Source organism: Cuculus canorus, chromosome 23 (assembly GCF_017976375.1).
Source record: "Cuculus canorus isolate bCucCan1 chromosome 23, bCucCan1.pri, whole genome shotgun sequence".
Lineage (NCBI taxonomy): Eukaryota > Metazoa > Chordata > Aves > Cuculiformes > Cuculidae > Cuculus > Cuculus canorus.
In genome coordinates this window covers 698,305-725,065 of record NC_071423.1, presented here as the reverse complement: position 1 = coordinate 725,065, position 26,761 = coordinate 698,305, and the positions used below count along the sequence as shown (strand labels likewise).

The following is a 26,761-nucleotide window of genomic DNA, read 5'->3' as shown; positions in this document are numbered from 1 at the left end:
TTCTCTAGTCCTGAGGTTGGGGTCATGCAGCCTCATGGCCACCTTTGATGGATGCAGGAGGATATTTTGATGCAACCCCATCCCAGGGTGTGCCTGCAAGCTGCCAGAGTGGAAACAGCTCATGCAACTGGGCATCTCTTCCTGTGATTTGTTGCTTCAGCCGCAGAAGAGTGGCTTTAGGGTTGGCTGGGGGGATTGTTCACTGCTCTGAGGAGATGGCTCCGATTTTCCTGACCTCTGGGTGAGATTTGCTCTCACCTGGATTTGACACACCGTGTAGCAGCAGAGAGGTGGACTTCGGGTCACTTCCAAAACCAGTTTGTCTTGCAGGATTGCAATGGTTTTCTGAAGTCATCACTGTGGCTTTTCATAAGCCCAGGCTTTTGTCGAGCGTTGCTGGAGCTGCTTTGGTTGCATGGAGAGGGTTTAAGGAGGACACTGCAGGTTCGTGTGAGCGTGGCTGAGAGCACTGCTTCCCATCAAGACAAGGACACCAGCACTTTAGCTGCTCTGCCACATTTCCTATGCACAGGGTGATGATGATGATGATAGCCTGGTAACTTTTCCCTCCCTCCACACAGGGAGGTGGCAAGGACCGTTTGACACCCCTCTTGTCACTTATCACACAGCACTTGTATCCAAGTCCTCATTTTTCTTGGGCTGAGACATTTGCAACTTGTGGGTTGTAGTGCAGCAGTAATTACACCCTCCATCACTTTCCCATCAAGAAATAAATGGAAGAAAATCACATTGAGAAGTACCAGCACTGCCCTTCATTTCAGAAGGTTGGTCACAGTCAGCTGGGTTACAATCTAGCCCTAAGCTTACCGAGACCTTGCTGTTCCCTCAGGCTTATCTCCTGCTGTGGCGTGGGGCAGCGCTTGCCAGGCTGAGCAGGGAAGAACAAGTGCTCAGGAGCACTTTCTGCAGAAGAAGGTGTCTGTGGGAAGAGAGATTTGGGGCGGCTTTTGGGTGGAAGCAAAGAGTCCACAACAGACAGTGCCTGCCCTTGTGCCTCACTCTGTTAGTGGTTTTGAGAGCAGGAAGGCACTGGATGTCCCCCAGAGGTCCGACATTTAAAGTTCATTAAACCTGTTCTCCTCCGTGGCCTGACAGAGCTGTAATGCTGCCTGTATCTCCCTGAAATGTCATCCTCCTCCTGTGTTGGTTCATGAATTTCTTTCCAAAGTCTCGCCTGAAGGAGTGATGCTTGTCCTTGCTTTACAAGAAAATATGCTCCTTTCCTTCGGTCCCACATAGCTCTGAAGGATGCAGAACGAACCTTTGCTGGGCTTGGCAGTAGATTCATAGAATTATGGAATGGTTTGGGCTGGAAGGGACCTCAAAGCCCATCCAGTCCCACCCCTTGTCATGAACAGGGACACCTCCCACTGGATCGGGGGCTCCAAGCGCCATCCAACCTGGCCTTGAACCCCTCCAGGGATGGGGCAGCCATATCGTCTCTGGACAACCCATGTAGGGCCTCCCCACCCCCACAGGAAAACATTTCTACCTAAGATCTCATTTCAATCACCCCTCTTTCAGCTCAACACCATTCCCCTCATCCTCTCCCTGCACTCCTTGATCAAGAGCCCCTCCCCAGCTTTCCTGGAGCTCCTTTCAGGACTGGAATTCCACCACTCCCACTTGCTGCCTTGTGTTGGGGGGGGATGTGAGGATAGGTGACAATAAGAATTGTGTTCAGCTGTTTTATTTGTCATAATCGTTTCTAATCTAAATGTGCAGGAATGCTATCACACAGCCTAATCAGTCACATATATTGCACCTCATCTTCAGTTTAGTGAAAAGTAAAAGCCATCAAGAAAGCAGAAATATGTTCTGTGAGCACCTTGGAGGCTGTGCTCCTCTTTTTAGTAGTGGCTTGAGCTGAAGGCATCTGAGCTTGGGTAGTTTATGCAAAGCAATCCTGCAGGGTAGGGATGCATCCCTGGGACACAAGGAAGGATTATTCTACGGAGTAACAACTTGTTCAGTGTGTAGACGGAGGAGAAGGGGAGCCTTCTGTCCTTGCTGCAGGCGGGGAATGGCAGAACAGTTGCGTGTGGGGACCTGGCAGCTGGAGGAGTTTCCTCGGGCAGCGGCTGTGTCTCGGCCAAGGGTGTTTTATCTGGGCACATTGCCATGGGGGTGTATGGCCTGAAAAGCTGCTCTTCTCTTCCCATGTGAGTTCCACTTTGGCTCAAGGTGTCTCAGAGCTGGTGGGATCCATGCCTCTGCATTTAGAGCAGAGTTGAGGAAATTGGGGCATCAGGTTTCCCACCAGTGCTCCAAGTACGGAGTAGCCAAGACTGGTCAGACACTGTCCAGTGGCTCAGGTTGTCCAGGGAAGCCGTGGTTGTCCCATCCCTGGAAGTGTTCCAGACCAGGTTGGATGGGGCTTGGAGCCCCCGATCCAGTGGGAGGTGTCCCTGCCCATCGCAGGGGATTGGAACTGGATAGGCTTTGATATCTCTTCCAACCCAAACCATTTTGTAATTCTACGATTCCCTGGACAGCTTTTCATACAGATTGTCTCTCTTCCCACACCAGGAGGATAGAGTCCTTTCAGTGAGGGCATTTGCGCGCCCAGAGGGTGTGCTGGGAGTGCTGGGGGTGACCTGGTGTGCTGCTGTACTCTCCTGCGGGAAGTCCCTGAGCTGGTGAAAGGGACGGACACCATTAGGGAAGCTGGAACCCATCCAGCTTCTCTGATTGTATCATGTTTGTTCCCTCTGTGTTTGCCAAAAGCACCCTTATTTATTTCATCAGCTAAATGCTGGAAACCAGATGCCTGACTTCCATCAAGGCATTTAATGATGATGATCATTGCTTCCTCTAACGCAGTGTCTTCTAGTGAGGGATGATGCCAGAGCCGTGCGCAGCTGTTGACCGATGGGTGCCTGTCTCTTTTCTCCAGTATTTTAGGGTACTTATCTAATTCTTTGCCAGGGCTCCTTTATTTCTTTTTGTTCTGCTGAGTTGCAGGAGGTGTTCTGAGGTGGAACGTGGCAGCTGTGTAATAGCGCGCAGGAGCCTGGTGAGGCAGATGAGCTCAAGGAGCGAGGAGAACCTTCTGCTTCTCTGTAGTGCTACAGAATGAATGTCTTGTGCATGCTAAAAATGGGATGCCTGCGTCCTCTTGGAAGCAGGAAAAGGATGCTGTTGCTCTTTCCCAGCTAAGCTGTGAGTAAATAACATGGATGAGGCTGCAGGAGGAGGTTTTGGCAGAGCCAGGAGGAAAGATGTTTGCATTAGAGATTTGTTTATGGTGCAGAGGCGTGCTTTTGCTTTTCTTGAAGTGAAGTGCCAAGATGAGCTTGAGAGGATGCCAGGTAGGGCACACACGCCTGGGAAAAGCACCATCGTTGGGCATGCTGGGATGACCTACACCAGTTAATCAGAAACTGAGTTTCTTCTCTGAGTTGTGAGTGGAGAAACTGCCTCGAAATATTTTCCTGTGAGGGTGAGGAGGCCCTGCATGGGTTGTCCAGAGAAGATGTGGCTGCCCCATCCCTGGAGGAGTTCCAGGCCAGGTTGGATGGGGCTCGGAGCCGCTGATCCAGTGGGAGGTGTCCCTGCCCATGGCAGGGGTTGGGACTGGGTGGGCTTTGAGATCCCTTCCAACCCAAACCATTCTGTGATTCATGATTCTATCAACTTGGAAAGCTGCTCGGACCTCATATTCACACAGGCACACACCTGAATATTATTCCCAACCATTCAATTGATTAAGAATGCAAACCAAGAACTCAGTGTGAACAAGCCAAGATGCTTCATTTTCTCTGGTGGTTTCTCCTGGAAGCTGGGAGCAGGGTCATGACCTCAGCCCAAGGTGTCTCAGGATGAACGTGCTGTCGAGACAGGCAAAGGTGCTTCAGTAACGCTGTTCTGAAAGGTGTGAGGAGACTGTTAGGCTGTCACCAACCGAGAGAAAAAATACGTGATTGTGAGGTTTCACCACAGCGTCGCTTTCCTTCTGTGAAGTGTGGCATGACTTCGGGAGGCGTGCTAAGATCTTTTAAGAAACAATTAAGAATTTCAGCGTTGCTTTGATATTTGTTGAATAGGATGTTGACACAACACACCAGGCTACTTGGGTTTGCTTTAACCTGCAGTTTTGACTTCAAAACAAGAGTAGGAGATGAATTAGCAAATTACTTTGATTGCTGTGTTCATTTTTCCAACAAGAAAGCTACCCGCCTGGAAAATACTGCCTGGCTGCAGTCAGGAGGAGAATCTGTTTCCTGAGATAAATGGATCTGGGATAAAAGTCCTCTTTATTTTTTCATTGTAGCTGCAAAGAATGATGTGCTTCTGTTCTGCTCTTTGTGCTGAAGATCAAATAAGAAGGAACTTTGCATAGGTGTGCCAATGCCTTTCAAGGAAAAGTTTGGCCCCCCACCCCAACCTTTTCCTCACAGAAGCAGCGCCTCGGACGTGAGATGAGAGCAATATTGACTTTTCCTTTCACAATGATGCTGACGTGACTCTGAATCGCAGCGCTGGCACTCGGATTCTGTTTGCCGTTCATGCGCACAGTCTCTCTGATCTCTCTACCTTGGCCTTGTTTTATTCTCTTTTTTTTTCTTTCCCCTTTCTTTCCCCATTTCTCTAGTGAAGATGGCTTTGTGAAGGAAGCATCGCTTCATTTTTCCGAGGGTCCTGAGAGGGCGGCTGGCAGATCTCATATGCAGGGTGTCAGCTACATTAAATGAACACACTCGGATCACTGTAAATCCCTATTTACACATAATAAACATGAGGGTATAAAACACAGAGGATATAATACATTATTGATTACAACAGTGGCATTTAATGTCCTTTGAAAGGCAGGCGGTGCGTGCCCATCCATCAGCACTCCCAACGTGGATTTTCCTGCTTGTTGGCAATGCGACGCCAGTCAGCTGTGTTCTGCCACCCTCCCCTGGCTCAGGGTGGGGATGGGACACAGACTTATCACGCATGGTGGAAGCTGGATGGCAGCCTGACATTGTTACATGACGTTTGGAAATAGAAGGGCAAGGGGGTCATTCTCTGGGTGACCAGAAGGGCAACCAATGGGACACGTTTGGATTTTTTTAACCAAGAAAATACTGGAGAGATTTCCAGGTCTCATCGGGTTTCCCTCTAAGGGCATCTCTCCTTTGGCGGCACCAAGAGGAGCAGTTTGTATGCAGGTTCCCGTGGGCACAGGTATCAGCCTTGCAATATGGAAAGAGGCTCCAGGAAACCTGGAGAGGGGCTCTTGATCAGGGAGTGCAGGGAGAGGACACGAGGAATGCTTTTGAGCTGAAAGAGGGGAGATTGAGATGAGATCTGAAGAAGAAATGTTTTGCTGTGAGGGTGGGGAGGCCCTGGCCCAGGTTGCCCAGAGCAGTGGTGGCTGCCCCATCCCTGGAGGGGTTCCAGGCCAGGTTGGATGGGGCTTGGAGCCCCTGATCCAGTGGGAGGTGTCCCTGCCCATGGCAGGGGGTGGAACTGTATGGGCTTTGAGGTCCCTTCCAACCCAAACTGTTCTGTGATTCTATGATCTGTCTGTGAGCAGAATGAAACTGCAGTGCACCATTTGAAGGGGGCAAGGTCAGCGAGATATTTTATGGGCTTGGTCAGAGAAGAGAACTGTAGTGACCAAGAAGGACGCCTTACAAGCATTAACAATACTCTTCTGCCTATTAGGAGTATGCACAGCAAAACAAAGTGCGTGGTGTTTTTTCTGTGTATGATTCTGTTTGGGGTTTCTTTGGCTTTAAAAGTTGGTGATCTAAAATTCTTGCCATGTGAGATGCCTCATTGGCGATGCTGGCCTGGTGCTGGTGTTGTAGTGATGAAGAACAACATTTTGTGGTTGCTAAACTTGTAGTTGATGGTTTTTTTTTTTTCTCTTGCTCAACAGCAGGCACCATCCCTAATCTCCCGTGCAATACATGAAATTCAGTCTCTTGTTTTATCTCCGGCTGAGGTTGCAGGAAAGTGAGGTCCTTGAGGCTTGACAGGCAATTGGAATGGGTTCTGTTTGGATAAATGAGTTGAGAGTTCAAGCTCAGGCAGGTAATGGAGCGGTTCTCCTCCCCTTGTTGGCTCTTCGGGGACTGCAGACCTTGCTGCTCTCTCAGTGTCGACTCAAAGCCGGCTGCTGGGGTCAGAAGAATTTCAAGGTGTAGCCACGCTAACAGAAAAGAGCATCTTCACCAAAACTGCATAACTTGATACATGGGGAAAGCTCCTCCCTCCTCCACACGGTGCCCCTGACCTCGGATCTGAGCTGTTTGCTCACTCGTGTGAACTCTGCAGTGAAAACATATTAAAGTTCCCTCTTCCTGCGGCTTTTTTCCTCCAGGTATTTAATCTTAGTTTACAGATGAAATGTGCAGTGGAGAAAAAGATGCTAATCACACAGTTGCTGCACTCTGCTCCAGCCACTGAAAAATTTATTACCATCTGTCCTGGATTGGACAGGGCCGTGAGCAGCAAGACGTCGGCAGCTTTGAAGCAGCGGCAGAGAGGCTCAGCATTGCAACAGGGCATGTCGTAGGATGAGCGGAGGCCTTGCAAAGAGCTTGTGTGGGTGTGGTACAGGAGAGGTGGGCTTTGTAATCTTTCCTTGGAGTCTTCTGTGTCTGGATGAGGCTCTGAGCAACCTGATCCAGTGGGAGGTGTCCCTGCCATGGCAGGGGTTGGAGCTGGGTTGGGCATGCTGGGATGGCCTGCACCAGTTGATCAGAAACTGAGTTTCTTCTCTGAGTTGTGAGTGGAGAAATTGCCTTGAAATATTTTCCTGTGAGGGTGAGGAGGCCCTGCATGGGTTGTCCAGAGAAGACATGGCTGCCCCATCCCCGGAGGGGTTCCAGGCCAGGTTGGATGGGGCTTGGAGCCCCTGATCCAGTGGGAGTTGTCCCTGCCCATGGCAGGGGTTGGAGCTGGATGAGCTTTCCCACCCAAATCATTCTGCGATTTTCTTTACTAAGGTCACAGGCAAGACAAGTCTGTGTTGTGCTCAAAACTTCCATCACTTGGCTGCAAGTGACCTCTCAGCAACTTTCAAGTGTTTGGGTGTGGAGAAGTTTTCTATTTCTGTGAACCGTTTAATAGTCAGCTCTTTCTGCTTTTTTTTTTTTTTTTTTTCTTTGCCAGATATTGAGGTGGGTGTTGTTATTTCAGTCTCACAGAATCACAGACTGTCCTGAGTCAGAAGGGTCCCACAAGGATCATTGAGTCCTACTTCTTGTTGCACATAGGACGACCCCACGATTCACATCATGGGGCTGAAGGTGTTGGCCAAACGCTGCTGGAATATTGTCAGGCTTGGTCCTGTGACTGCTTCCCTGGGAGCTGTTCCAGAGCTCCACCACCCTCTGGGGGAAGAACTTTTTTGTAATGTCCAATCTAATCCTCCCCTGGCATCTTCCTGCCATTCCTTCAGGTCCAGAGAGAAGAGCTCAGCACCTGCTCCTCCTCCTCCCCATGTGAGGAAGATGCAGAGCGCAATGAGGTCTCCCTTCAGTCTTCTCTTCTCCAGGCTGAACAGACCAAGGGACTTCAGCCGCTCCTCACACGCTTCCCCTCCAAACACTTCACCAACTCCATGCCCTCCTCTGGACACTCTCTTGGATATGTCATTATGTGCATCCTTAATATGTCCCTTCCCTAGCTGGAAAGGGGACACAAAGCTTTAGATGATCAGTATCTGCCAGGCTTTCATGGAACCAGAGCAGAAGGTGAGGTCAGCAATCGGAGCAGAAATGAGATTACTCAGGCTCCCAGGAAAAGGAAAAGCTTTGAGTGTGTCGTAACATCAAACTGTCTTGGAAGAAAAGTGTTTTGATTTTTGGCTCATTTCTGCCCTCCGTGTGTTGTTGGACTGACAATTCAGAAGTGCTCCAGTGCTCCTGTGATGCATCTTAAATATCTGATTTGCACTTGGCTTTTTGCAAGAGCCACGGTTCTCCCCAGCCAACTCTTTCTGGACCTTCTCCTCCAGCGCCAGCAGGACCAGCTGCATCTTGAAGCACGCAAGGCTTTCACACAATACCTCTCCCGTGGCTGTGTTCGCATATGTTTCTTCTTCTTTTAAAAGAACTTAAGACTATTTTTATAAAACCTCACACCTTGAAAAACCAAAAATTGCTGAGCAAGGCAATAATTGCCAGCGGTGCAAGGAGCGCTTGTGTCTCTCCTGCAGCAATTAGCGAGCCTGAGCTTGGCTCTCTCTCCAATTAAAGTCTGGCAAGCTGGAATACATGATGTGATAATGAAGCAGAGAGTTTTGGAGCGACTCTGCTTGCTATTTTGAGGATATGGGAGCTTTAGGCTGTCTGGCTGAAACTGAGCCATTGGAAGTAATGGGCTGGACAATCTCACCCCATTACTTTTAATGGGATGGAGAGAGTGCACGCTCGGGAGCAGCGCGCTGACACCGGGGGAAGCAGGGGAGCTGTTTTCACATCTCATTCAAGTTATGGCCAACACCAGGAAAATGACCCCCTGGCAGCAGAAACAAAGCTGCTTGCAATAAGTTATAGGGTTTGGCGGCACATCTGAGGAGCTGTAGCAGGGACGATGCCTAAAGGCAGCAGCTGTGAGATGGGGCTTCGTTAGGTCCAGGCAGGTCAGGAGGAGGGGAGCTGTGGTGATGATAAATTCCTGCTGCTCACGAGTGCTTTGCGCTGTGTAAGGGCATGAGCAGGACGCCAAGTCCTTTCCTTACGCTGGTCTTCTCTGCTTTACCTTCCTACCTCTTGCCTGTGGTAATTGCACCCGTAGGGATGGAGAAACTCTTGAGCATCGTGTGAACCATTGGCCTTTTCTGCTGGAGCTGGTGAGCACCTGAGTGGTTCAGTGTGGAGACCAGCCAGCAGGACCAGCTGCAGAAACAGAGTTTTCAGGTTAATCAGGAAACATGTAATGCTCTACAAGGGAATTGGAGGTGGTCATGAGACAAAGTAAATATTGCAGGATTAAAGATTTAGGCTGAGTTCTGCAACCTGCAGCTGGTGGTGTGTATGCTCAGTGTCTTCCCTGGACCCAGGCAAGGTGCGTGGTGCTCACTCGGAAGCAGTGCAGCCGCTGTTGTAGAGGGATGCCTGCACAGCCTTGCAGTCTGGGTGATGGATTTGTTTCTCCTGGTAGGACTGAATCTGCTACTTCCTGGACATTGAAGGAACATGGCATGGACAGGGCAGCAATCAACCTCCCACGGCCCCAAATTTGCCTACTCCTTTTCCTGTCTCCTGCTGCTGAGCATGGCCAAAGCCCTCCCTGCCAGCAGACTGCAAAGCTTCAATGCCTCAATCAAAGCAGCCTTCCTGGAGAAAGGGACAGAAATGTCATGATTAGATAATCTCTGAAATCTTGTGGCTTTCTCACCTTTCCTGTAATTGGTGCTTTGTTCGTCGGTGGAAGGTGGGGACCTTTTTCCCTGCTGCCCCTTCTATCTTAGCACTATGTGCTCTTTGAGCAAGTTTTAATGGAAAGGAAAGAGCAGAGACTACAGCAAGTACACCTCCAGCTGGGATTAATCTCAAATTCCTTCTTTCTAGGCCACCTTACCCATCTGTGGTGGTTGGGTAACACCATCATGGGTGAGATGTCCTTAGATATTGAGGTGTCTCGGCTCCCACTCAAATTCCAGGGACGTTTAAGTAGCAAAGGAGGAAATAAGGGTTCACCTGTGGATAAGGGTCTCACCCAAGGTGACTCTATCCCATCATCACATTGAATAAGTAAGATATGAACAGGTGGTTGAAGAATACTTGCAGCTCACCCCAAACAGAGCAGCCAGCAGCCCCTTGCAGCATTGCCTGGAAGAGGGACAATTTTGCAACGCTGAGGTAATAAATAATGTAATTAGAGTGACAAGTAAGAACAAATTGAGAGTCCCCATTGATAAAAACCCTTGCTGCCTTAGCGCTTAAGCAGCTACAACGGGTTTACAATTACTATAAATAGAGATAAAACAAGTAACAATAACACTGGATTTAGTAACAGTTTTCCTGGGCAAAAAGTCCAATGGAGTTCCTACCAACAAAGCATCCTCTCCTTGTGGAGGAAGAGCAGTCCAGGCCCATCAACCTGTCCGTCGGGTAAGGTGGTCACTTTTTCTTTCCCAAAGAAAGGGTTTTCAGATACCAGTTTCATACCTTTTGAAAACTCTTTGGTGCCTCTTGACGAAGTGAGGCTGAGTCAATTAGTATGTATTGCCCTTGGCAAGGCCGCTTGTGTCGTCAGAAGCAGGATCTCAGCAGTTTTCCAAGCGTTTGAAGTGGAGACCATGCTTTCACGGCTGTTTTGGCTCTTAACTGAAGCAACATCAGGTTGTGATATCTCCGTCCCACCCCAGGTGTCCTGAGATGATATGAGTGTTGGTCCACCACCCAATCCATCTGGATCCAGTTGCTCATTGTGGGTCATTTCCTCTTGCCAACTGCTCTTTTCCAAAAACAAGCTCTCCTTTGCAAAGCTCACGATGAGTATTTGTCATACATAGACTCCAGCGAGTGTGTTAGACCACATCCCATCACTGGTTTCCTTCAGCTCAGGCTGGTAGGTGGCCCAAGAGGAGCTGGCACAGCACAGACCAGTGCTGCCCAGCAGGTCTCCTGCTCCTTCTCACCTCGTAAGCAGGAAGGCGGCTTAAAGAGTTTTCTGAAATTGCTGGGAGATGGCAAGGAGGGGAAAGTAAAATAGCAGCTGAAGATCAGAAAGTTTTTTTTAAAGCCTCAGATGCACAAGAATTGCAGCCGTGCTGTGAGGTAACCTGCAAATACAATTTAATTATAGGATACACAGAAGTAATGGCGTTCGCGAGGCTGGAGCGTGATTTCCCAGTAATGGAAGGACCGCAGGGTTCCCCGCCTCCAACTGTTGTGTCATCCTCAAATGAGCACACGACTGCGCTTCAGTGCTTTCCCTGCCTTAGGAGAGGATTAAGGGGCCAGGGGTACTCGGCCACGGAGGAGCCAGGGCAGTTATCGAGGGTGTCCAGAACATGAAGTATTTGGAGCCACCGGAAAATGGGCTTCATAGGATTTGAGGCAGGAGGAGCTGCTGGACCTGAGGCACATGGGCTTGAAGGCAGTGGCACTGGTTTCCTAGGTCAGACAGAGGATAGCTTTCTCTGCTGGATGTTTCCAAAGCCAGAAGTGGTTTCTGCTTTACTGTACGGTCCTCTGCCTTTCTAGACTTCTAAAATGTGTTGCTCAACCTGAAGGACTTCCAAGGTGGGAGGTGTGAGAAGCTATTCTTGATCCAGAGTGTTATAGAAGCTGTGCAAGGTCCTACACCTGGGTCAAGGCAGTCCCACGCACAATTACAAGCTGGGTGGAGAATGATTGAAAGCAGCCCTGAAGAGAAGAATTTAAGCTTTTCATCCACCAAAACCTCCAACATGAGCCGGCAACGTGTGCTCACAGCCCAGAAGGTCAACCGTGTCCTGGGCTGCATCCAAAGCAGTGGGAGCAGCAGGGAGGGAAGGGATTCTGCCCCTCTGCTCTCGTAAGACCCCACCTGGAGCCCTGCATGGATTACTCAGCGTTGGAAGGACATGGATCTTTTCGAGGGGCCCAGAGGAGGCCGTGCAGTTACCTGGGTAACTTTCATGAGGACAAACTGGAAGAGCTGGGATTGTTCAGCCTGGAGAAGAGAAGGCTTCCAGTGCTGAAAGGGGCTGCAGGAAAGCTGGGGAGGGGCTCTTGATCAGTGAGTGCAAGGATAGGACCAGGTTTTCAGCTGAAAGAGGGGAGATTGAGGTGCGATCTTAGGAAGAAATGTTTTGCTGTGAGGGTGGGGAGGCCCTGGCCCAGGTTGCCCAGAGCAGTGGTGGCTGCCCCATCCCTGGAGGGGTTCCAGGCCAGGTTGGATGGGGCTTGGAGCCCCTGATCCGGAGGGACGTGTCCCTGCCCATGGCAGGGGGTGGAACTGGATGGGTAGTGAGGTCCCTTTCAGTTCAAATCATTCCATGTTTCTACATGAGCTTTACAGTGCTGTGGTTTTATTTTTATGTCTTTTTTTGTTGTTTTTCTCGAGTGTGTCCACACTCCACCAAACCAGAATGGGCTCTTCCCCCTGCCTGGGAGAGGGCTCACTGCAAATCATTTCCATTGCTGCGTTCTCCCCGTAGTTGGGCAGAGGTGTTCCAAGTAGCCTGGGTTGGGTGGGGGGCCAATGTGCCTCCTGCTCACTGCAGAGCTCTAGACCTGCATGTAAATGTACCTCTCTGTGCCAGGGAGCACAAAATGTGTTATTTATTCCAACGTGAGATGCTCCCACCAGGCTTCAGGATAATTTCGTGCTGTGTGTGTGGCTAATGTTGCTTGGATTGCGATGGGACATGTAGGGGTCCTACAGCAGGAGCGAGGAACAGTGCTGTGGCCTTCATTGAAATGAGAAACCAAAGTGTTTGGTGATGAAATCAGCTCTTCAGGGAAAACACTGTGCTCTTAAGGAATGAAAATGTGTGGATCTTGTATCTTTCTCCCTATTAGTTTTGTTTTGCGCTTTCATTCCTATTTGAGCTTTCATTCCTATTTGAGCTTTCATTCCTTTCAGAGACTGACAGTCCCTCCTGTTAAAGCCCTCCATGCAATCACTGGAGATGGTCACCTCAGCTTAGACTGATCCAATCCATCTTCCAAACACCCCTCCCTTGGCAGCTCCCAGGTTCACTTGGATGCAGTACAAAGCATGGACTCCTTGTGCTTCCATGTCTGGTGCTATTCCAATGTCTGCGTCTCTTCCAGTCCCCAGGGCATGTGCTCACAAGGGCATTTTGATTCGCTGAAGAGCTCGTTCCACCAAGTGCAATGGAAGAGGCGTTGCAGGAGGGTGGGATGGATTTCATACCTTTTCCTTTCTGGTAGGGTGGTGTTATTTTCCTGCTGTACGGAGCTGAATATGCAGCTCCTGGGTTTTGGTGGGGTCAAAGAGGGACGTAGCTGGTGGAACAAGTAATGCCACATCGGTGCCACTGCAGACCTTGGCAGGCAGCTCCCCACATGACTGCAAGTTCAGGTCTGAGGTTGGGAGAGGTGGCAGACAGCCCAGGGCCATCCGAGCTCTGTGCTTGCAAGAAGAAATGCCTGGGGGAGGCGAAGCAGACAGGCAGGGCAAGGGACACGGCTCAGAATGCCTGTTAGCCCTCGCTGTTTGGGCCCCAGAGATGAGAGGAGCTCCTCAGAGTGCGTGTAGGCTGTCAGCTGGTGCAACGCAACTGCTGGAATGCAACCAACACAGATGTGCCCATCACCCAACTGTCCTCTGGTGGCCCTTTCTGCCCCACTGGCTCCTCGGAGGCAGCAAGGATGGTCTATGCAGTGCCTGTCTCCTCCTGGGGGGACGATGGAGGAGGTGATGGGTCACAGCTTCAAGACAGACCTAGGGAAGCATCAGGGTGAGGCTGAGGGATGCATGGGGTGGTACTTGCAATATTGCTTAAACCTCTTTTGAAGCCTTATTCCTGACCTCCCTGTGGCTGCCTTGAAACAGGAGATGTGGTTTGCAGCTTGAATGGAGCAGCGCTTACAATGGGCTGCAGTCAAAAGCAGATTAAATCCCTGGGAAGTCCTTGAAGCACAGGTCAAATCCACCTGCGAGGTGAATTGGCAGTAGCCCCACCAAACAGTACAGATGCCTTCCCAGGGAGGGTTGGAGCTCCGGGGCTGTAGCAAGCTGAGGAGCTTCAGGGGAGCTTCAGAGAGGCTGAGCTAAATGAGATGAAAGTGGCAACAGGATAGCAGCTCTTCCAAAATCCTGTGACAATCATGCAAATCCAGGAGAGGTGCTCGAGCTCCACCTGTGTGCCATGAGGTTGTAAAATGAAACATCAGCCCAAAGGGGTGGAGAGATGGGGAGGTGTTGCTGTGGACAGTTGGCTGCGCATCTCTTCTTGGTGGAGCCTTCAGGAGGCAGTTGCAGGTGCCTATTTCTTGTCCAAGGATTTGCACTCGTGGGCAGCCCTGCCCAGCTTTTCCGATGTTGTGAGTGATTTTAGCATCATGACATAGAAGTTTCTGGCTGCATTTGTTATCTGACCAGCAGAACTCTCCATTAGTGCAAAGAGGAGCTGAATGGTGACTGCTGGTGGCGAAGAAAACAGACTCTGCTTCTACATAGCCTTTTATTTGTTTTTCTTTGTAATAAAATAAACACCGTGTGAGCGATATGATTTTTACAGCGGGAAATAGAACAAAAATACTTTTTCCTGCAATGTAAGTGTCATTAACCTCTGGAATTTGCTACTACGAGAGTTTATCAAAGCAATGCATTTCAGGTGACTGAAATGTGGACATGTGCATACAAAACATCTTTATGCAAGGAGGTTCAGGTACTGGAGGCCACCTCACTCTGGGGCAAACTTTTTTCTCCAGCAGCTCAGGCTTCTTTACTTTACGGGAAGGAAAAATATAATCTGAAGAATGAGTGGATCTGAGGATTATGAGGACTTAATGTTCCCAATATAGGATGTATTTGTAAGAGGTTCAGCAAAGGACCACCAGCCATGGAGGACTGGGGAGAAGGGTGGGAAATGCAGACAGATCCAGCGGGCTGTGCTTACAGGACGAAAGTCTCTGTGTTGCCACTAGAGAAAGAAAGCTCTTCAAAACACTTCAGTGCTGAGCTACAACTTGGAGGTGTCTTTTTTCCCGTCATTAGCCAGGGAACATGGGGAAATAATTCTCTTTGCTAAACAGCGTGAATCTCTCTTCTTTCTTTCCCCTTCTGCCAGTTGTGTTTCCCACTGAGAAGTAACTTTTAATTGTCTGGTGACAGGGGTAGAGCTTGTTCTTGGGGAGAGACTCTTGCTGCGTCTTCTCTACTCTTCCCCTTGAAGCTTTTGGTGCATCCTGAAGAGCTGGATGCCACTGTACGACAATATTTCAAGGCATGTGCCTGTCCAAAACTCTTTCTCCTGGCGAACATCCTGCTGGGTCATGGCTGACTGTAGTTTCACAGGGTTGAAACAGGATCAATGGGAAACAAGCACGCTCAAGCTTTTCTCTTGTTTTCTGTTATGTTTTTTAACCCAAAAGGATGTTTTAATAGTTTTAGGGACCCTCCAGACCTTCACCCTTCAGCACCAGAACTTTCCCTTAGGGCAAACCAATGACAGGACCCAAGGGACTGTCGGGAAGATGTCAGGGGAGTGTTAGGTTGGACATTAGGAAGAGGTTCTTCCCTGAGAGGGTGGTGGAGCACTGGAACATCTCCCAGGGAAGCAGTCATGGCACCAAGGCTGACAATATTCCAGCAGCGTTTTGCCAATGGCCTCAGCCCCACAGTGTGAACTGTGGGGTTGTCCTGTGCAGGGATGGGAGTTGGACTCAATGGTCCTTGTGGGTCTTTTCCAACTCAGGGCGTTCTATGAACAGTGTATTCTCTAAAACAGCACTGGGGTTGTCTTGTTTGGGTGGTGCCACTGTTTCCAAGCTGCAGATACATGCCTCTCCAGCATCATCTAAGGCAAATTTAGGTCTTAACAGAGGTATTTCCTGGGGTTTCAATTTCAGGGAATTTTCCTTTGCCATGAAAAGTCGAATCTTCCCCAAGGTTGTCTTCACCTCTTGTGTAGCAGCCAGTGAGGAGATTTGGCCACTCCGAAGTCTTTAACCAGAACTGGTTCCTCGACGGGGCCCTGGTTTCTGCAAGCTCCCCTGTATGTGCCTTCCCTCTTTAATCCGCACAGGACTTGCAGGTCTGTGGCCCATCAGAGAGTAGCCCTTCTGCACAGTTGCACTTTACGTCTCAGAGCAATGAGCTGGCAAACACCTCTGCTCCATCTGTTTTCCTTCACTGATGGATTCTTTAAAGTCAGATTGCGGTCCCACAGGGACACACTCAACTAATCCTCTGCTTTTAAGATTTTATTTGTGCAATAAATGGATGACAAGGTGGTTTGCAAGTACATAACACAATAAATGGGTTTATAAATGCAACTTTTCTGCAGAGCACTACAGAATAAAATACAATATCACTACAGCAGTTAGCACTGATCTCTGGTTCGTTCTTTTTTCAAACAGTAATGTGCCCATTTTCTCATCTGGGAAGCCTCTTAGGTTTTTTAATACATTTTTATAAATTAGCCAGGCACAGATTTAATAATAACTCGAGTTTGTATAGCTTTCTTCATCTCGGAGGATCTTGGATTGCTCTGCAAACTTAATGGTGTAATATAGAACTGATGTGCCCAAGGATCCATTTGCTCTCTGCTGAAACACGACAGTGCTTTGGATTGCTCGGCAATGCTTCTGGATGCAAACGGCATCGAGGGAGGAAGGTTGAATCCAGCGCTCGTGGCCGGAGGAGGGTTTGGAAGGGAAGGGGGCAGCTTGCTTGATGGGCACACTGAGCAAAGTGCTCTGAAGAAGAGGTAGCAGGGATGCTGAGGAAATCTGCACAGGATGCTGAAAAAAAAAAGAAGACAATGCTCCTTCACACACTTATACCTTTTGGGATGCATTGCTGCTGGATATGGGAAAGCCAAGAATGTGGAAAGACTTGAGAGATTGGTCTCTTCTGTTCATAATGTGTTTCTTTAGCGAGGTATCCAACAGCAGACAATTCTATCCATCAGGATGGGAAATTTCTAAGCAGGAGCGTCAGGTTTCTCAACCAAAGTGGTGGTTTTAAGTCATCCAACACTTGGATTTGGTGATGTAGGATCTCCTCATATCACCCTTACTAGCCAACTTCAAAACAAAGAGGAAGGTTTCGAGCTTCTTCCCTTGGAGACTTTCATGCTCTTTCAAGAGCTCCCACCCAAGTTCTTTGCTTCCAAGGTCACAGGTGAGATGGGGCTTTTCCAGCCCACTGTCTTTCCCAGCTACTGTATTTTGGTGTCGCTGACACTAGTATATCCATTGTGGAGGTTGTCCATTGCCCATCATAAAAGGAAAAGTTCAGAACAAAGCTCATGCACGTAACATGCGATTGAGAAAAAAAATAGATATGGACATCTCTGTAGAAGGAAAATATGGGAAAATGGAAATGTGATATTTATGTTAATAGAAAGTTTTTAAAACTTAATGTAAGGGACCAGCTGTTTCTGCTTCTCTTATAAGAACTTAATTGGTATATAATAGCATAGTTAATTAAATACAAATCAATAGTTTAAAACAGCTAATTGATATTTAATATGTATGGGAAATATAACTTAGTTGTGATATAATTAAGTCAATATTAAATAAGGAGTGGAATTGCAATTATGCCTTTATAACAATTATAAAGTTTATCGTTCTTTAATAAACTTGCAATTAGGCAGGATGAGCTGAAAAATTATTAAACAGGTATTATTGGGCTATTAAGCATTTATTATCATTCCTGGTGGAATACAGCTAAACAATAGTACACATTATGGTTTTGCTAATAAACCTTTATTACTGCTGTGCAGCTCCAGCCCTTTTTGCACAGGTTGATCAGAAACTTGAGTTCCCTCCAAGTTGTGGATGGAGGAATTGCCTTGAAATGTTTTGCTGTGCGGGTGGGAAAGCCCTGGCCCAGGTTGCCCAGAGCAGTGGTGGCTGCCCCATCCCTGGAGGGGTTCCAGGCCAGGTTGGATGGAGCTTGGAGCCCCTGATCCAGTGGGAGGTGTCCCTGCCTGTGGCAGGGGGTGGGACTGGATGGGCTTTGAGGTCCCTTCCAATCCAAACCATTCCATAATTCTATCAACCTGAGTGAGGAAGTCCAGGCAATGGGAGAAAACAGGGGGGAAAAAAGAAGAATTCCATAGTTTGGACCAGCAAAGAGATATCTTTCTTTCAGAGCACACTTGCCCAGTCTATGCATGAAGATCAGTTTCTAGAAGACCTTGAATTTGTTTCTTTTAATTGACTTCTGCTTTGTTGTCACTGGCTCCCTCTAACGCTGGCAATGCATGTTTTGAACTTGTTTCGGCTTTGTTGTCCGAGTGGCTCTTTTGCAAGTTTTGAGGTGATTAATAATGCAGGCACTTCTGAGTGAGTCACAAACATCGTTCTGTGGTGCATTTTCCTGATGTAAACTCACACTTCTTCAAAGTGCCTGGGCTGATAAACTTCAACTTTAACCAATTTTTCTCTGCTGGGAAAAATCAATTGCCATTGCAAGGAAGTGGATGGGATTTTTTTGTGGATGAGGGACATGCATGGGTTAAAATGTTCTGTTTTCAGTGGTATCTCAGCACCCCCCTGAAGCTAAACCATTTAAAATGCTGGGTATCTGCTTAACTCTTTTAGCTTTAGGTAGCCACTAAAAGCCATGAAGTGGTGAGACATCCTTAGGCATCAGAGTAATCTTGAAGTATTTTACCTTTAAAAGGTGCTCTCAAGTATTTAAAGGTGCCTTTAGCTATAAAGATTTTTGCATGTTCTCATAAATTTATGGTATGAGTTATTATAAAGCAGTGGTCTTGTGTAGCTCCTTTCATCATGAGATATCAAAGTGTTTTATAAGCATTAATTATAGCACACCTCAGGAAGGGAAGTGGAAGATGGACACCCATACCGGTGTGTGCTGATGCAGGCTCCAGATGGGTAATAAGCCAGATTTTATCTGGATCCAGCCCATAGAGTTTAGCCCTGAGCATCTCTCCCACCTGCAGGGGCTAAGTTGTGATTGAGACCACCCATTGCCTTGGGTTACAGCCCCTTGCCACAGCCTCTAAAACATGAGTTCCTTCTTGGGAAGCACTGGAGACTGGAAGATGAGAGGTGGACATCACCAATGCCCTTCCGGTACTTGAAGAGGGCTACAAGAAAGCTGGGGAGGGACTTTTTACAAAGGCCTGTAGTGACAGGAAGAGAGGGAATGGCTTAAAATTGGAAGGGGGAAGATCTGGATCAGACGTTAGGAAGAAATTCTTCACGCTGAGGGTGGGGAGGCCCTGGCCCAGGTTGCCCAGAGCAGCAGTGGCTGTCCCATCCCTGGAGGGGTTCAAGGCTATGTTGGATGGGGCTTGGAGCCCCTGATCCAGTACGAGGTGTCCCTGCCCATGGCAGGGCATGGGACTGAATGGACTTTGAGGTCCCTCCCAACCCACACCATTCTGTGATCCGTTCTGTGATTGTATGATCCGAGTGGTGGGATTTTCATCCCTCAAGTAGGCTGCAGCTATTGTTGCCCCATCGCTGCCCCATTCCTCTCTGCTTTGGTTGTGGATGCTCCTGTTTGTGAATGGAGAGCATGAAAGCCCCTGTCCTGACAGGTCTTTGTGTCCAAGAACAGCCCAGCCAGCATCCACAAACAGGCCAATGTGTGCATGCCAGGAGGTACGATGCACGTCTGAATTAGTAAGATAGGAACGCTGGCTTGCTCAGCTCTGCTGTGGCCTGCGCTGCCTTGCGTGATGCTAATCTAATTGTGTTGTTTTAATTACGCTGTGATACCTTGGTGCTTGTTAAAGGCTCAATAGGAATCGATGCAGTTTTGCTTTCCTATCAATAAAGACATAAGCACTTCTTGCCTGCTCCGCTGGCTCTGGGCGAGTGGCCGCCGTGGCTGTCAGCAGGCTCGCAGTCATCTGCCCACACGCACATGGGATGTTTGTTCTCAAAGGCAGTAGGCAAGTCTTCATGGAAACGCCACTGGATGGTCAGCAAGGTCTTATTGATTCTTGTTATCGGATAGCGCGAGGGAAGGCAGCCTCTGCGAGATGTCCTTCATCAAGAACCAGCAAAGCCTTGCCACGCTCAGGAGTATTGGAGGCACCAAATGCTGCACAAGTCGACTTTTTTCCTTAGTGATTGCAGTTGTTTAGGCTGAGGAGGGATGGTGGATCCTGCCACACCTCCACTGCGGAGCAAGAGGGCTGAGTTCCACCTTCACATCCAAGATAAGAAATGGTCAGTGTTTACCACTCCCTATTAATTAGGACTCAAGGAATGGCTGAGGATGCAGACTTAAGTCATCTGTCCTGGTCTGCCTAATCTTTAGATATCTACACCTGAGTTATTCACCACCTTTTATGGCCACTGAGAGGGTTATGAGCACCTCCAAATCATCCCTGGGAGGTGGAGTGAGTCACATTCCAGAGATTCCTCTTTCTCTCTAGGGCGCTGCCTTAGGCAATGTGGATTTAGAGGGGCAATTAAATTTCAGCTTACTCTAAGCATCTCAAGAGACTTACTTCTGTCTGAGCATCGACTTCAGAGGAATTACACGTGCGATTCATTTTCATTGGATGCTTAGGTCCTCCCTGGTGGGAGCCTTAGGATCAGGAGCTGTTGTCCTCAGTGTCTTGCAAGGCAGAGCCCTGTTTAATATTAGAGAAGTGCTTTAACCAGTCTGACTTGTACTCAAATGTCCTGGAGTCAAAAGAAGTCTGTTTTATCGAGGTTGAGGCTCTGATTCTGCCTCATCCTGTGCCAAAGAGGAGGATGGCACCCCCTCTGCTGGAATGCCACGGCAGCCAGAAGTATTGGAGAGGGACACTGTACATCTGGGTGTAAACCCGTATGCAGGATATCTTCCCTGCACGGCTCAGCACATCACGCTGCGGTGAGCGGCTTTCCTCTTCCTCTGGACACAGTCCAGATCTGCAATTTGAACCCAACTTTGCATCGCAGCACTCAAAGCCCAGGCAGCTCTCGCTCTGCTCTAAAGCTGCGCTCTCAACCCTCCTGCGTCGCTGCCTTCCCCTCTTGCATGTGGCACAACTTCGTGACACTCTGGAACGCTCCTTCCTCAGCAGAGGGGGGCTCTAAAGAGACCACAGCCACATTAAGTAAACATCAAAGGGGCTTTGATCAGCAGAGCACAGAAGCCCCCGAGGAGCTCTGCAGGTCCATAGGCAGGCAGCATCAGGGACATGGTACCTTAATTTTCTCCGCTGCGACACAGGAGAATTTGTTTGAAGAACAAGAGCTTTTTGCCGCACTGAGATGCACACGGGGAGAGCATGCTTGCACACAGCCTACTTCTGGAAAAACCCATGCTCAGATCTCTCTCTGTTGCCGATAGCCACAAAGCCCCACTAAGAAATCAAGGCATCAAAGCCATGTGCCTCCTCAGACTCCAGCACTTTGCTTGTAGGGTCACTTGCTCGCTCTTAAAGAGTAAGATGGCTCCAGCCAGACTTCTTTTCCCTTCTGAGGGCCATTTCCTGTGTTACTTTGCTGCCTGCTGAGGGAGGAAGGCATTAAAGAGGCCGTATCGTTGTATCTCACTGATGTGGAGGAAGGTGCAGTTCATTCCCTCTGCATAGTGCAGAGGAACGCTTAAGAAAGAGACAAGGAAGGGGATAGTAACCCTGCTGTCTCTAGATACACATGGCCAAGTGGAGCACACTGCAGCTCCATCTGGAAGCAGTTCTTTTGGAACTACTGGCTTGTGTGTCTCTGGGAATGTCCAGCAAAATTCTGCTCTCTGCGGCTGAACAAAGTCTTCAGCCTACCTCACTGTTGCCTTACCCCAATGGTGTAACTGGCAGGATTTACTTCGGGCAGCATCTCTGTGCGTTTGCTCTTGTCCCCAGCTTCATCTTCTAACATCCCTGTCTTCTTCTCTTGCAGAACTGGGGCTCCCAGGAAGAGGATGCTGCCTAGTGCTGGGGTTCATGTACAAGGAGAAGTACCGCAGGATGACTGAAGGTGAGCACTGTCCCCACCTTCTGTTCTTCCTTCCTCTTTAGCGAGCTTGCTGCAAGGGATGAGGATGCCATGAACTGGCCAAGAAAGTGCTAGGTTCTTGATCACACCAAGGAGAAAATCCTGCTTCTCCTTTGATCCTTGAAACATCTTCGTAGGTATGGGAGGCAGAAGTTACAAGACAAGAGCAGGAGCTTATCAGTTCCATACATACAAAATCCACTTTCTTCCCATGGAAAGGATTTGTCACATTCCAGCAATTGCTGTATGTTGTCCTTTTATCCTAGCTGGGTGGTAGCATCTCACCGCGACACTTTCAGAGCACCAGTTCTCCGTACCTTTGTACCTTTCAGAGGCGCCATCCCGTTCCTTCTCAAACCCCTGCAGTCTGACTTGAGAGCTCACTAAAATCTCCGTATTGATATTCCAGTCATTCCCAAGTACTTTATGAGCATTGATTAATCCATAGAAATATCATAAATAATTATGAAGCATAATAACTAAATAAAAACTATTTATGTCCGGAAGAACTGGCATCCGTGCTTCTGGTAGCTTTGTTGCTTGGTTTCTTTTTCTGGTGCAGTAGCATCTCTGATTGATGCTGGATCATTAAGGACTGAAGGTCCCAGAGCCCTGCGGGATGATATGTGTGTCTTGAGGGTATGTTGAATCATAGAATCACTAGGTTGGAAAAGACCTTTGAGATCATCATGCCCAACCGTACCTGCCAACTACTGAACCATCCCTGAGCACTTAATCTGCCTGTCTTTTAAACACCTCCAGGGATGAGGACTCCACCATCTCCCTGGTCAGCCTCTGCCAGGGCCTGAGAACGCTTTCAGTGAAGAATATTTTCTTGATGTCCAATCTAAACCTCCCCTGGTGAAACTTGAGGCCATTTCCTCTGGTCCTATCACTTGTTACTTGGGAGAAGAGCCCAGAACCCACCTCACCACAACCTCCTTTCAGACAGTTGTAGATAGTGATAAGGTCTTCCTCAGACTTTTCTCCAGGGTAAACAACCCCAGCTCCCTCAGCTACTTCTCATAACCCTTGTTCTTCAGCCCCTTTACCAACTCCATTCCCTTTGCCAGATGTGCTCCAGTCCCTCAATTTCTTTGTTGTAGTGAGGGGCCCAAAACTGAACTCGGGGTTCGAGGTGTGGCCTCCCCAGCATCGAGTCCAGGGGCACAATTCCTTCCTTGCTGATCCAAGCCAGGACGCTTTCGGCATTCTTGGCCACATGGACCACTGCTGGCTCATATTCAGCCACCATCAACCGACATTCCGAGGTCCTTCTCTGCCAGATGCAGAGGAGGGTTTGGCTGCTGTGAGATTGATTACTCTGGGGACTGCAAGGTTGATCCAAACACAGATTTAGTCCTTGTTTGGGGCTTTGATTGGGAACTGTTTTGCCCTGCTGTGCTCCCTTGAGCTTGCCATGGGGTGGTACGTTGCCTAGCAGTCACCACGAGGTGCCCGCTCCTGCAGGAGGCTTCTCGTCATAGGAATAAAAGGTGCATTGGCTTTCATGGGGTAAAATTCTCACGGAGGCAAGTTTATGGCTCAAGTATCCATTAGAAGATCAAAGGTTCCTTCGCTTCCCCAGGAGCCCTTGATACAGAGCTGATAACATGGGGAAAGGAATTCACAAGACTTTACCTCCTGCTTTTTAATCACCTCATGGTTTTTAAACATTGATTAGAGGATGTTTTTAATGGGAAGGGGCTGCCCTTTGGGAGGACAGATGGCAGAGACTGGGCCCAGAGCTCTGAGAAGGTGCCATCTCTCTCTCGAGACCTCCCTATCCCTCAGACCTTTTGGAGAGGCTGCCTGTGAGTGTGCTCAGAGGGGCAGGAGCACCCTAGGGATGCTCACCGTGTGTCTGCGAGCTGGCGGGACCGGAGCCACACCTGGGCATCCTCCCCATCCTTTGGTAGGGTTCACAGAAGCTCCTGTGGATTCAAAGCCTGCATCCACCTATGAAGCGAGCCCCCTTTGCAGGCTGAACAGGGCTTTGTGTGGAGAGAACAAAGGAACATGAAAGTCCAAAAGTAAAGCCTTTGTGTGGGGAAAGGAACAAAGTCTGCCTGCCTGGCCCTGCAGGCTGCAGGACCATTCCATTTAAAGGTACAATCTGCCCAAAACAAACTCAGGGGATTTCCACAGCTACAAAGACCACCTAGGACTTATGTTTGCACTACAGACAGTTCTGGATGACAATCGCAGGTCTCTCCAAGCAGGTTTTGTGAGGGGATTTCAGTGCAGATCCACGCGCTTTACGGCATGAAGGGTGTTCAGACTTCTGGTTATCCACAGGGATACAGCAGGGGTGTTCCCTGCCTGAAGCGAAGACTCTTTTGGCCAGTTACCTTGCCAGGATAAGGAGAGAGACAGCTTCCCTTTTACAGTTTTGCCAAGTGAGAGCTTTTCCTCTCTTTATTGCGTGATGGTGTTAATGAACAGCCCTATTAATAATTACAGGGTAGCTGGAGGAACTGAAAGCCAAGGTAGGTAGTGGGGCAATGGGATAATTATGAGGTGTGGGGTCTCAGTCGTAGTGGAAATGGGTAATTATAGGGATCATTAAAGACTTGCTGTCACTTAGTGGAGACATCTACAAAATGTGCTCATAGGTAGAGGAGCACAAGAGAACTTAGTCAGGGGTCTTGTCAGTGTGGAGGACTCGTTCCTTGGTTGGAAAGGTTTTCTCTTGGCTATCCTCATAGAGAAGATCCAGGCTGGGCACTTGCAGGCCAGCGTGGCAACCTCTCCCGGCAGGATAGAATAAATGTGGCTTACAGATGCTCTGTGGCCGTGCCCAGCGAGGGTGTTTACCAGCTGGCAAGTGATAGATGTCCATTAGCACAACAGGCTGCAGAGGCAGGCTTTTCTAGTTGAGCAGTCCTCAAGGGCAAAAGCCAAAGTGTGTGAGAACTTGCCTCACAGATCAATTAACACAGATCAATTCCTCGTATCAACCTGTGTCATGAAAAAAACCAGCTCTGGGTGAAGCGTCGGTGCCTCTCCCAGCTGTAAGAGCTGCTGATGGCAACACTGGTGATGTGCAAAAAGCCCAAATGGTTCAGGTGCTGTCTCTTCAGGTGGCATCAGGTTTGGTTGCCTCTTGCTGTCTCATCCCTGTGAAGCCCATCTCGGGAAGGGTGCTGGGTTTGGGTGTGATCCAGAGAAACATATAGCCTGGGGAGCGGGACAGTGCTGCTCCAGCGTGGCTGCTGTGTGCTTATCCCTTCACGGTGATTGACGATTGCCTCGTCTGCGTGCTTGGATCGCTCTTTGGTGTGCAGCTGTGAGTTGTAGGGTGAAATTAAGCTGGTGACAGTTGTAGACAGAGGGAGAGAGAGGTAGAGCTGTCTGTGATGACGGCCCTGCAATAAAGACGCTTTAGAGTTAATCCTCCTCTATCTGTCTTCATTCTGCTAATAACCCACTCAATCAGATGCTGCCGACTGTTTGTTAACATTCAGAAACAGATACGTAATCGGGAGGAACGCACTATTGCTCACCAGGGACTGATTCCCCCTCAGGAACAACTCTCCCCTGGCCAGGGCAGCACTTTGGTGGGAGCCACAGCTCATGGATGGATGTCCCAAGGCACAATGTGTGCAATGAGATGATCATGGAATCATAGAACGGTTTGAGTTGGAAGGGCCCTTAAAGATCATCTAACTCCAATCCCTCTGCCGTAGGCAGGGACACCTCGCACTGGATCAGGATGCTCAAAGGCCCATCCAGCCTGTCCCTGAACACCTCCAGGGATGGGGCATCTACAGCTTCCCTCGGCAACATGTTCCAGTGTCTTACCACCCTCATTGTGAAGAATTTCCTCCTTATGTCCAGTCTAAATATGTCCCTCTACAATTTAAAGCCATTCCCCCTCATCCCATCATTCCATGCCCTTGTAAAAAGTCCCTCTCCACCTCTCCTGGAGCCCCTTAAGGTACTGGAAGGTCACTTTAAGGTCTCTCCAGAGCCTTCTCTTCTCCAGACTGAACAACCCCAACCCTCTCAGCCTGTCCTCACATGCGAGGTTCTCCAGCACTTGGATCATCTTTGCAGCCCCCCTCTGGACCCATCCCAACAGTTCCACCTTCTTCTTATGTTGAGGAGTCCAGACCTGGACGTGGGACTCCAGGTGGGAGTATAAAGCTTAGGCTGGCAGCAAGCTAAGTTGCCCTGACACCCCCCCAGGGTAATTCAAGATGATTTTGGAGTAGAAAGGTGGTGTCTATGGGGTCAGTCACCTTAGTTCCCCAAGAACAAGGATCTGGACCCAACCCGAGCATCAGGGTTTGTTTTTCTCTTCCCTCTTCCCTTTCAGTTCTCTGCTGGAGGTCTCAGTGCAGTCTGTGCATGTGAAGGATGGGCTGCAAAATCTCTCCCTGCTCCCCCATCACACTTGGTCCTTGCCTGTCCTTGGCTGCAGGTCCCAAGCTGGGCTTGCTCCATGCCACGGTGGTCAAAGGCAGGTATTCAGGTGTCGATCCTGCTCCTGCTATTTTTCTTCTTCTCTCCTGCCTTTGACTTCTTGCCAGATCTAACTCGAGTCATTAGCAAGTGTCACTGCAGCAATTATGGCACTTTTTGGCTGCCATTCATAAAGCTACTAACGGGAACGATTAAGCACCGAGAGGTGTCAGCCTCCTCCTTCCCCAGCTGCTCCTGCCAGCCGTCGGCTGCTGGAAGATGCCTACATCCACCTCCCCACAGGGAGACAGGAGCAGGGCAACTCCCTCCCTCCATTCATCTTCCCTCCTGGGCACCTCTGTGTCCTCCTGTGCAGCAGGCAGGTGGCTTCTCTGCAGGATGGACCCAGTGCCTGTCTTTGTCGCTGCATAGAGGGCGAGGATGGGCTTCATCCTCCTGCCCAAGGCTGGGTCATAAAAGCTGGGAAAATGGACAGAAGAAGGGCTCGGTGCAGCATCCCCCTCCTGGACCAGCTAATGGTTAATGATCTGTGCTTGAAAAAGGACAAATTCTCCCTTTTCAGCTCCTTGCTTTGCTTCCAGCCCTGCTCTGTGCTCAGCTTGCAGCCACCCCACCACCAGGCACAGGCTGAAGGCTGCAATCTGTACCTTCATCTGCAGGCAGTCTCCTCGGTGTCGGCTGCTGAAGATGTCAATACTGACTGGCGCGCCAGGAGAGGGGCTTGTGCCAGGGTCATCTCCAGCAGCAGCCACCTTCCGTCC

At 49.2% G+C, this 26,761-nt stretch overlaps 1 protein-coding gene across 3 annotated transcripts in view; it reads left to right on the top strand.

The window, feature by feature from the left end:
- The window catches only part of KIRREL3 (kirre like nephrin family adhesion molecule 3), a 430,776-nt gene that overhangs the window by 252,900 nt on the left and 151,115 nt on the right, over positions 1-26,761 (top strand). For 2 of the 3 annotated variants that reach the window (XM_054086908.1, XM_054086909.1), the window contains exon 2: positions 21,477-21,554. The exons of the other annotated variant lie outside the window; for it this stretch is intronic. In XM_054086908.1, coding sequence (XP_053942883.1) covers positions 21,477-21,554 — 78 coding nt within the window. The remainder of the gene's footprint in view (positions 1-21,476; positions 21,555-26,761) is intronic. 3 annotated transcript variants of the gene reach the window in all.